Source organism: Electrophorus electricus, chromosome 19 (genome assembly GCF_041902795.1).
Source record: "Electrophorus electricus isolate QZ-2024a chromosome 19, ASM4190279v1, whole genome shotgun sequence".
Lineage (NCBI taxonomy): Eukaryota > Metazoa > Chordata > Actinopteri > Gymnotiformes > Gymnotidae > Electrophorus > Electrophorus electricus.
Window position 1 is genome coordinate 5,029,566 of NC_137515.1, and position 10,435 is coordinate 5,040,000.

General features: G+C 39.5%; 2 protein-coding genes across 43 annotated transcripts in view; both read left to right on the forward strand.

Moving 5' to 3' along the window:
• LOC113588740 (protocadherin gamma-C5-like) overlaps positions 1-10,435 on the forward strand; it is a 206,808-nt gene that overhangs the window by 166,826 nt on the left and 29,547 nt on the right. Inside the window, exon 1 of one of the 42 annotated variants that reach the window (XM_027028056.3) lies at positions 3,541-6,646. The exons of 40 other annotated variants lie outside the window; for them this stretch is intronic. In XM_027028056.3, coding sequence (XP_026883857.2) covers positions 4,211-6,646 — 2,436 coding nt within the window. In that variant the 5' untranslated portion in view covers positions 3,541-4,210. Of the gene's footprint in view, positions 1-3,540; positions 6,647-10,435 lie in introns of those variants that run through there. One more of the 42 variants, XM_027028060.3, reaches the window with a different exon arrangement.
• LOC113588744 (protocadherin gamma-C5) overlaps positions 6,654-10,435 on the forward strand; it is a 5,123-nt gene continuing 1,341 nt past the window's right edge. Inside the window, 3 exon segments of the mRNA XM_035535385.2 lie at positions 6,654-9,145; positions 9,147-10,081; positions 10,083-10,435. The exon segment at positions 10,083-10,435 is cut by the window's right edge and continues 1,341 nt beyond it. Coding sequence (XP_035391278.1) covers positions 8,498-9,145; positions 9,147-10,081; positions 10,083-10,435 — 1,936 coding nt within the window. The 5' untranslated portion in view covers positions 6,654-8,497.

The window sequence follows — 10,435 nt, forward strand, 5'->3', positions numbered from 1 at the left end:
ATTCTTGTTAAGTTAAAGAACCGTGAATAAATATGTGGGTAAATCACTAACTAGGGCTCAAACAGCTTGGTTTGAAGGACAGAATCAGAGGCTTGCTGTCTTCCCGAGCGACCAGCTGAGCAGTGCTGACATGACCACGTGGAGTGAAGGGAGGGGCTGCTGCAGTGAAACCTTTGTTTTGAATTCACCCTCTCAAGCCTGCATGTCTGTTTGCTGATTTTGCTGAGACATATTACATTGTCCTAACAACTGCTCTCTGCCCTGGCATTGTTTTCAATTTTCTTCTTTACATTGTCTGATCTGCCATGTGTCAGTTGTCTTTTAAAAGGACTTTGCCATACAAGAGGTGAAGCTGGGCATGTTGAAATAAGAGTGACTTATGTCATTGCAATGTTTTTGTTGTTGTTGTTGTTTAACTGCCTTCTGAACAACACTAAAACTTGATTTATCCCAGTTTGCTTAATTTCTTTCTGTCTATATTATACAAACACCAACCTTCCACCTACGGATCTCTCTCATTCTCTCTCGTTCTCTCTCGCTCTGTCTCTCTCTCTCTCTCACACACACACACACACACACACACACACACACACACACACACACACACACACCCTTGCCGCCTTAACAAGAATTGGGCTGTGTTTCCATGACAACAGGCTGAGTCACGATGTAGACTATTCCATTATCTCAAAGAAGGGGGATGGGGGGGGTGTGTCAGGACGGCGATGTCTCTCCTTCCTCTCTTATCCCCCTCCCTCTCTCCCTCCCTGCGAGTGAGTGTGCGCATGCGCAAGTGCTGTGCGTCTTATGCTCTCCTGCTCCCTCTTGTGTTTGTTAAAGCTACTTGCCATAACATGTGGTCATCTTATCCTCCTCTGTTTATAGACATGTATGTGGCGTTATAGGTATCAGTGATTATATACAGTGTCTTTGATCATGTGTATTCTCAAAACGGAAATGCTGTGTTGTAACACACTACCCTGCCTAACCATCTCCTCTTTTTTCCCTTCTTTTTTGCCATGCTCTTCCCCTCAATTCCCTGTGCCTCTCCAAACAAGGTAAGAGTTCTTACATTTTGTAATTTTCCACTGCATACACCACAAAACCCTGCATAAACGCCATGTCCATTTAAGTGATGTTTATTAATAGAGCCATGTAAGGGTGCTTTTACAAAAAAAATAGAATAATTTAAACCATATAGCATAAAGGGGCTGAAATGCAGAGCACAAACCTGTAGCAAACTTAAACAGAGTCTCTAAACTATTTCAGATTAAGATGAATTAGAGAACACATGTGCTGTACCAGTACTACAGTCCTTAGTTTGATTAACCTAAAGACAGTCTGGAGAATTACCAAACTAAACTTTAATTTAATATGAGAGCCAGGAAACAGAAAGTTAATGTATTAATTATATATATATATATGTGTGTGTGTGTGTGTGTGTGTGTGTGTGTGTGTGTGTGTGTGTGTGTGTGTGTGTGTGTGTGTGTGAATGAACCTTCAGTTCTGTGGTTAAAATCTGTTCTCAGTGGCATAACAGAAGTAAATAAATTGCACAGCCAGGCTATTGTATCAGCACATACTGGCATATTGTAACCACTAGTCTCTGCAGCAGGGGCACTATACCAGTTAACTAGTTATTTCTCATTCACAACAAAGGTATCACACTGGATCTCATGTATAATGCAATCATTCCTCCACAATCTTATACTGTGAATGATTGGTGTTTTCTGTAACTGTCATTAAGCTTCTTTGCTCTGCTTTTTGTAACCCTCTTTGTCACCCTCTTTTTCTGGGGAGACATAAAAAATATTTAAAATACACTTCAGATGCATACAACCATTTCAACAGCTGATTAATAACATTATATATTGTAATAAGTACTGTATGATTAAAATATTATGGATGGATATTTTATAGGCATACCTAATGTGTCCCCATACTACATATTACCGGTTTATAACATTTATTGTTTGCTTGGGACATTGACTATAAATCACAGGTTAGCTGACGATATAACTGTATGTGCTGGTTATGTCAGTTTCATGTCACTGCCCTCTAACAGTAAAAGACCACTTTCTGACCACAGCACAGACACTAAGTGGATATTTTGCAGACATATTCATAAATGCATATTTTATGAACATGTATATAAAGTTAAAGTACATATAATGCTTCCAAACTGTTTCAGTGTTTAATATGAGCAGGTGTCTGTTAGGACATTGTACCTTATCAAATTACAATACAACATTGCAAACTGTTCTTACACTCAGTATGCCAACCTACCTGTTCTACATTTATTTTTTGTGTATTTTTATGGTGATGTTACTGATTGTCACAGACAGAGATATTCACTCTAGATAGCTATGCATATAAATATTTGCATTTTTTTTAAATATGCATTTATGTAACACAGCAGTTAAAATGCATCCAACTAAACTGAGACATGATCTGTGGTCAGAAATAGATCATGTATGGGGGGGACTGGTGCACAGAGACAAAGTGTACAATGCAGTACAGCACAGAAGAAGTGTTCCCTTTCCCATCTGAAGTAGTTTATCAGGGGTTATATCTGCAGTAACTTATAAATACCTATAAAACGTAATGTTGAAGGTGTCTTGTTAAAGAGTTACCAGTGTGAATAAGTGGTCAATTCTAAAACAAAACATTGCTTTTTAATAGGATTATCATTCCATGTGGTGTGTTATTTTCTAGTTTGGTAATGCGTTAACGTTGTTAAAACAGTGCAGGGTAAGTTTTCAGAGTTTCTGTTTTTTGAATGTCGTTGAAAGCCTGTGGTGAAGCCTCAGCAACTTTGTCGTTGGACTTCTGGTAATTCTGAATCTCTTTCGAGGCAGATATAAAATATCTCCATCTGTCTTTTTCGAATCTTCAACCCTAATTCTTTGAAACATTCGTGTTGGTCTAGGGGATTGATTTAAAGCCACTGTTACAGTGTCACCGGATATATATGTTTGGTCTTGCGTTTGGTGATCCAATGATTGCAGCAACCCTAGCACGCCGCCTGTGTGGCGCTGTCCACCACTGTAGTGCTGAAATAGTTGCGTCGTTATGCAGCCGAGTACCGAACAGTGTCTGCTTTCTTCCTTTGTTTTGATGTGTCGTGGTTGGTTCCTTTGTTGCTAGGCGGACTGGACAGTTTAACAGCGATAAATGACCGATTGGGATAATATTATGAATTTTAATTAGTTTTATTATTATCAATCATCTTTGAATGATTAGCATCTCTCTCAATCGTTCTCTCTCTCTCTCTCTCTCTCTCTCTCTCTCTCACACACACACACACACACACACAAACACACAAAGAGAGATAATTTGTTCATAATGGGATAATTATTAATTATTAATTATAATTTAATCAATTTTTAATATTATTGCCATAAGTCATCACTATTAACCAAATGATTTAGTGAATCTTATGTATTGCTTTGCATCTCCTTCTCAGTCGCTCACTCTTTCTTTCTTCTCTCTCTCTCTCTCTCTCTCTCTCTCTCTCTCTCTCTCTCTCTCTCACACACACACACACACACACACACCTCCCCCTCCCATTTTTCGAAGCTCATGCGACTGCTGCGTTTCCCCTCTATGGCCACATGAAGGCAGATATAGTCCAGATTCAGGCCATAGAAGGCGTGGATGGACACCCCTTCCTCCAAAATAATATTAATACTATGGAGGCATTTTATTTATTTATTTGTTTGTTTGTTTGTTTGTTTGTTTGTTTGTTTGTTGTTACTACTATTACCACTACTACTACAATTATCTGACTTTAAAGTAAAAAGGATGCCATATATAGGAATAAGATAGATAATAATGACATGTTGATTAAATTTACTTTTTTCCTTTTCTTCCTGTCAGAAATGTATCTCAGATTCCATTGTATCCCATTATAATATGTATGGAAAGAAGTCTATTCCTTTAAAATATTGGTAGAGTCTGATTGGTTGTTACTGATGTTTGATGCACCAATGAGGAGCAGAGTTGTACAAAGAGATCTACTCTGTCCCTCCTGTGTGCAATCGTATAGTGCTCAGAGCTGAGGGAATGACTGAAATAGTGCTTTTCGACAAAAGACGATCTTTCTCTATATGGGAGTATGTCTTCAAAATGTTTATTTGGACGCTGTCCTTACCGTAAAAACAATGCGACTTTAAGAAAATGTGGATGAACGTTGGCTGGTTTAGAAGACATGTCAGGAATGATGATGTTTTTAAAGAGGAGGATATACTGCTGTTATTTCGTGCTCCTGTGGAATACAATAGAAGCGCAGATTCGATACATAATCCCAGAGGAGTTACGGTCAGGGTCGGTGGTTGGAAATTTTGCTAAAGATCTCGGTTTGGATTTATCCGACCTTACAGATCGCAAATTACGAATAGCCCCCGGATCGGGTAAGCACTACTTCAGTGTGACTGTGGACAAGGGTGAGCTTATTGTAAACGAAAGAATAGACAGAGAAAGTCTATGTGGGAACGGCGTGCTATGTTTATTGCCTCTTGAGGCAGTTGTAGAAAATCCTTTGCAGTTACATCGAGTTGAGATTGAGATACAAGACATCAATGATAACACTCCTCATTTTAAATCAAATGAGCGTATTTTGAATATTCCAGAGTCTATAAACCCTGGCGCGAAATTCCTCCTTGATAATGCAGAAGATCCTGACGTAGGATCAAATTCTTTACAGTCCTACAGTCTGGATAGCAACAAACATTTTGTGCTAAATGTAAAAACCCAAGATGGAATAAAAATTCCGGAGTTAGTACTCGACAAACCTCTCGATCGAGAAAAACAGGCTATTCATAAACTTACACTGACGGCCGTAGATGGTGGAAATCCGGTGAGATCTGGCACTTCAGAAATCACTATTATAGTTCTAGATATTAATGACAACGCACCACAATTTGAAAAGTCTTTTTATGAGGCGACTGTAGACGAAAATGAACGCATTAGCAATGACATTATGCGGGTTAGCGCTGTAGATTTAGACGAAGGACCCAACGGAGAAATCGAGTATTTTTTTGCAGAAAAAACATCTGATGCAATAAGGGAAATGTTTGACATCAACACAAAGACTGGTATGATTAGTGTGAAAGGGCCGTTAGATTATGAACAGACCAATCTACACAAATTTGACGTACTAGCAAAAGACAAAGGAAATCCGCAAATGGAAGGGCACTGCGGTGTAAAAATTAAAATCAGTGATATTAACGATAATGATCCAGATATAGTCATAACCTCTCTCTCCAGTCCTGTGCCGGAAAATTCTCCGAAAGACACTGTAATTGCGCTGATAAGCACAGCGGACACTGATTCTGAAGAAAATGGGAAGGTAAATTTAACGCTGGTGTCCAGTTCACCGTTTAAACTAAACCCCTCCGTATCCAACCATTACGCACTTGTTACAAGTGGCCCGCTGGACCGAGAGAAATACCCAGAGCACGAGATCAAATTAAGCGCGATTGATTCGGGTTCCCCACCACGATCTACACAAAAAATTGTTACAATTAGAATTGCTGACGTTAATGACAATCCTCCCGTTTTCTCTCAAAACTCGTATATAGTTTACACCAAGGAAAATACTGCTCTTGGGTCAATATTGTGTTCAGTATCTGCACAAGACCCGGACCTCGACCAGAATGCGAAAATTTCCTACTCCATTTTGGATTCCAAACACCAGGATATCCCTGTTTCCTCGTACATCTACATAAACTCAGATAATGGCAGCATTTACACAATGCACTCATTTGACTATGAGCAAATAAAAGTGTTTCAGATCCAAGTTCAGGCGAAAGACCACGGCTCTCCTCCTCTGAGCAGCAACGCTACAGTTCACGTTTTTATTCTGGACCAGAATGACAATGCCCCCATGGTTATTTACCCCTCCGCAGACATGGGCTCCATGTCTCATCAGAGGATGCCCCGCTCCGCTAAAGCAGGACACCTCGTTATTAAGGTAACAGCAGTGGACGCTGACTCGGGCCATAACGCTTATATTTCCTATCGGCTAGCAGAGGCGACGGACGCGTCCCTATTCAGTGTGAATTTGCATACAGGAGAGGTGAGGACTAAGCGCTCTGTTTCAGAGCAGGATGACTCCTCTCAGAGACTGCTGATAGAGATAAAGGACAATGGAGAACCAGTTCAGTCCACCACAGTCACCGTGGATATACTGATAGAGGACGGCTTTCATGAGCCTGTACCAGACTATCGTAAGAAAACTACAGAGCTCAATCAGAAAAGTGACAAAATCACATTATATCTGATCATCTCTCTTGCTTCTGTATCTTTGTTGTGTTTGTTGACATTTTTCATCTTACTGGTGAAATGCGCTCGAAGCAGCAGCAGCAGCTCGAGCTGCTGTATGAGACGGAGTGATTCTGGATATAAAAACCCCAACAGAAACCTACAGATCCAGCTCAACACTGACGGACCCATTAAGTACGTGGAAGTGCTGGGAGGAGACATGATGTCTCAGAGTCAGTCCTTCGGGTCCTATCTATCTCCAATGTCAGAATTCAGTGATTTCACCCTCATTAAGCCCAGCAGCACCACAGACTTTACAAACACACTAAACGTGCTTGATGCGTCGTTACCTGACAGCACGTGGACATTTGAAAGTCAACAGGTGAGCGTTTTTCTTTACTAAAAATTGTTTATCAGGAGAATGAAAATTATTGTAAAATATTTTGTAAATTTAAAATTTCTGTAGTCCCATTGAGTAATTTTTCTCAAATGTCTTTCAACATTTGTTTCTCACTTTCAAATGTATGTTCTAACAGTAGGTGCTAGAAGACTTGATCTTGATGTGATTCTTTTTTGAGGTTGTGTAACATTTTAATACACATCACATTATTATTTACTTAGGACTTATGGTTCCTGTTATCGCCACAACAATCAGTTCCTGTTAAATTAATATGAATTTGCACAAACAGTATTTACAAGTGCATTTTGAATATATATTGATTTAATAAGTATACAGCTAACACCTGGCCTTTGGTCAAAACCAGGTCACTCATGAAATACGCCAATAAGGTGTACAGAGCATACACAGGGTAAGGCAGCTGACTTCACAGTACAAATAGAGTACAATAGCAGAACTAGGGAGTAGGTGTGTGTAGCTTACCATTGACGAAAACATGTATGGCCACCTATTATATACAGCTGTAGTGCAGCTGTACCTAATAAAACATTCACTATGTAGTTCTTTCATAGCCATTCAAGGAAAGTTCAAGAATTTATAACTCAGCTGTGTATTATGTGTTGCACTTGATCCTTACAGATTACTACTTTACCCATCACAAAGTAATATAGAATTGTGATCATTAGAAAATGGGTTACCCTAAAGACAAATTGTGTCCATTTTTACAGTCAGTTCAAACAGTGAACAAGTCACAGTAAGTTTTAAAATGCAGCTCATTGTATAACTGTTGACAAAAGTTCCAGGCAGTCCTGCCTTTCCCAATGGCATTCATAGTCCAAAAGCATCGCTAATCGAACACAACTATGGAAACCTACAGTAAAGAAAAAAAAGCATTTTACATACAGTCTCAAATACAAAATTCTTTAGTCAGCAAGTTAGTATCTAGTCTGTACATTTGCTCAAAATTAAAATTTGTGTCTCACTTTGAATAAATACGAATGGCCAAAAACACCTTTCAAAAAGCAAGATGGATCAATTGTAATTGTAATGGATTGAAAAAAGTAAAGAAGAAAAGCTGTTTTCTTAATCAGTAAAACAATACTGAGAACATCCCATCTGCCTGCAGTAATTTCAACATATCTCGCACAGAAGAGAGAAAAATAGCATAACTTCCCAAAAAATATTTATTAAATTACATATGATATAATATCCCTATATGGAATGTATTTCACTCAAAATATGACTGTAGTAAACAACAACAACAACAACAACAACAATAATAATAATAATAATAATAATAATAATAATAATAAACCATGTACAGTAAAAAAAAGTGTGATCTATTCCAATTTAATATTTTGGATATTTTTAATGTGGGTTTAATTAGTGGAGTTAATTAAACATACTCATTTGATTATTAACTTTAAATATTGATTTACATGCTGCTAATATCTAGCTTTCAATTAGCTTGTAATTCTAAATCATTTGCAGTCTCACGTAACGAATTTCCTGACTACTGAGCATCACTTTTTATGTGCATACAAGCGATGCTGTTTCTTTAAGAAACTGCACTGGCCCCTGCCATAATCCATTGGAGCTCTCTCCACCAATAGAACGCTGAACTGTTCACAGAGATCTACTCCCTCCCCTGCCATAGCTGTGCAGGGCACAAAATGTAGACCTACCCAAACGGGGATGAACGTGCTGCGTTGTACAAAGCAACATTGAAACCGGTTGTGTTGTTGGTATTAAATAATTTGCTTTGAATCACACATTTCATGTAAGTAAAATGTGCTCCAGGATACTGGAGCACTGGGTAGTCTATCACTTTTGGAAATGGGGACTCAAAAACAATGGAAGGCAGTATTTTGGCATGAGCTGTGGGTGGTCTATTTTGTTGTCTTGTGGATTATAACAGAAGCACAGCCACGGTGCACCATTCCGGAAGAATTAAAGGACGGTTCTGTTGTTGGAAATATAGTCAAAGATCTTGGTATTGGAGTTTCTGAGATTTCTGACCATAAATTGCAGATAGCTTCTGAATCCATTAAGCAGTATTTCAGTTTGGATTTAGAAAACGGTGAGGTGGTTGTGAGGGAAATAATAGACAGAGAAGATCTATGCGGACAAAGCACCAGCTGCGTGCTGCCACTGCAGATAATGACTGAAGATCCACTTCAATTTTACCATGTGGAGGTCGAAATCCAAGACATAAATGACAACTCCCCGCGCTTTCACGCGGGCACAAACAATATAGACTTGCCTGAGTCGACGCTTCCAGGAGCTAAATTTCTTTTGGAGCCTGCCCAAGACCAGGATGCTGGATCAAACTCTTTGCGAACGTACGCGTTAAATAAAAACGACCACTTTGTCTTGAACCTTAAGAATAACAAGGATGGGATGAAAGTCCCAAAGCTTGTGCTGGAGGAGGCTTTTGACAGGGAAAACCAGACAGTTCATCACCTTATATTGACAGGCATTGATGGGGGGCAGTCAGGCTAGATCAGGTAGTACTCAAATTGTAGTGAAGGTGCTAGATGCTAATAACAATGCCCCTGTCTTTGAACAGGATTCATATGAGGTTAAAGTAATTGAGAATTGCGCTGTAGGTATGCTGGTACTCACTGTAAAAGCAAATGACTTGGATGAAGGGACGAACAGTGAAATAGAGTATTCGTTTGGGGCGCATACCTCAGAAACTATTCAGGCTTACTTCAATATCAACTCAGATACGGGAGAATTATATGTGTCTAAACAAATTGATTATGAAAGCAGTAAGTCATACTAATTTGATGTAAGAGCTCGAGACAAAGGAGCCCTCTCCATGGAAGGGCATTGTAGAGTTCAGGTTATAGTTGTGGATGTAAATGATAATGCTCCAGAGATCACCATAGCCTCCACACCTAAACCTGTGCGCGAGGATGCTCCGGCTGGCACCATGGTAGCGTTGATAAATGTTAAAGACTTGGATTCAGGCCTTAATGGAAACGTAACTTTATTGATGTCTCCTAACCACCCTTTCAATCTAAAGCCAACATTTTCTAATCATTACGCACTGGTTACGGATGTAAAATTAGACCAAGAGCAGTTCCTGGAATACGGGATTGAGCTCATAGCTTCCGACTTTGGAACACCGCCCGTAATAATGAGCAAATTTATTAAGGTAATTCTATTAGATATAAACGATAATAGCCCTGTTTTTTCTCCCATATATTCTGTTTATGTTAAAGAAAACTGCGCCCCAGGATCGATTCTGTCTTCGGTATCAGCTTCGGATCTAGATACGGGAGAAAATGCTAAGATCACTTATTCAGTTCTTGATTTGAAAAGTCAAGGCATACCTGTCTCCTCTTACGTCTACATTAACTCAGAAAATGTTAGTATATTTAGCATGCATTCATTTGACTACGAAAAAATGAAAGCTCCAAGTTCAGGCAAAAGACCACAGCTCCCCATCTTTGACCAGCAACGCCACAGTTCACGTTTTTATTCTGGACCAGAACAACAATGCACCTGTGGTTATTTACCCCTCCGCAGACATGGGCTCCATGTCTCATCAGAGGATGCCCTGCTCTCCTAAAGCAGAACACCTCGTTACTAAGGTAACAGCAGTGGACGCTGACTCGGGCCATAACACCTATATTTCCTATCGGCTAGCGGAGGTGACGGATGTGTCCCTGTTCAGTGTGAATTTGCATACGGGAGAGGTGAGGACTAACCGCTCTGTTTCAGAGCAGGATGACTCCTCTCAGAGACTGCTGATAGAGATAAAGG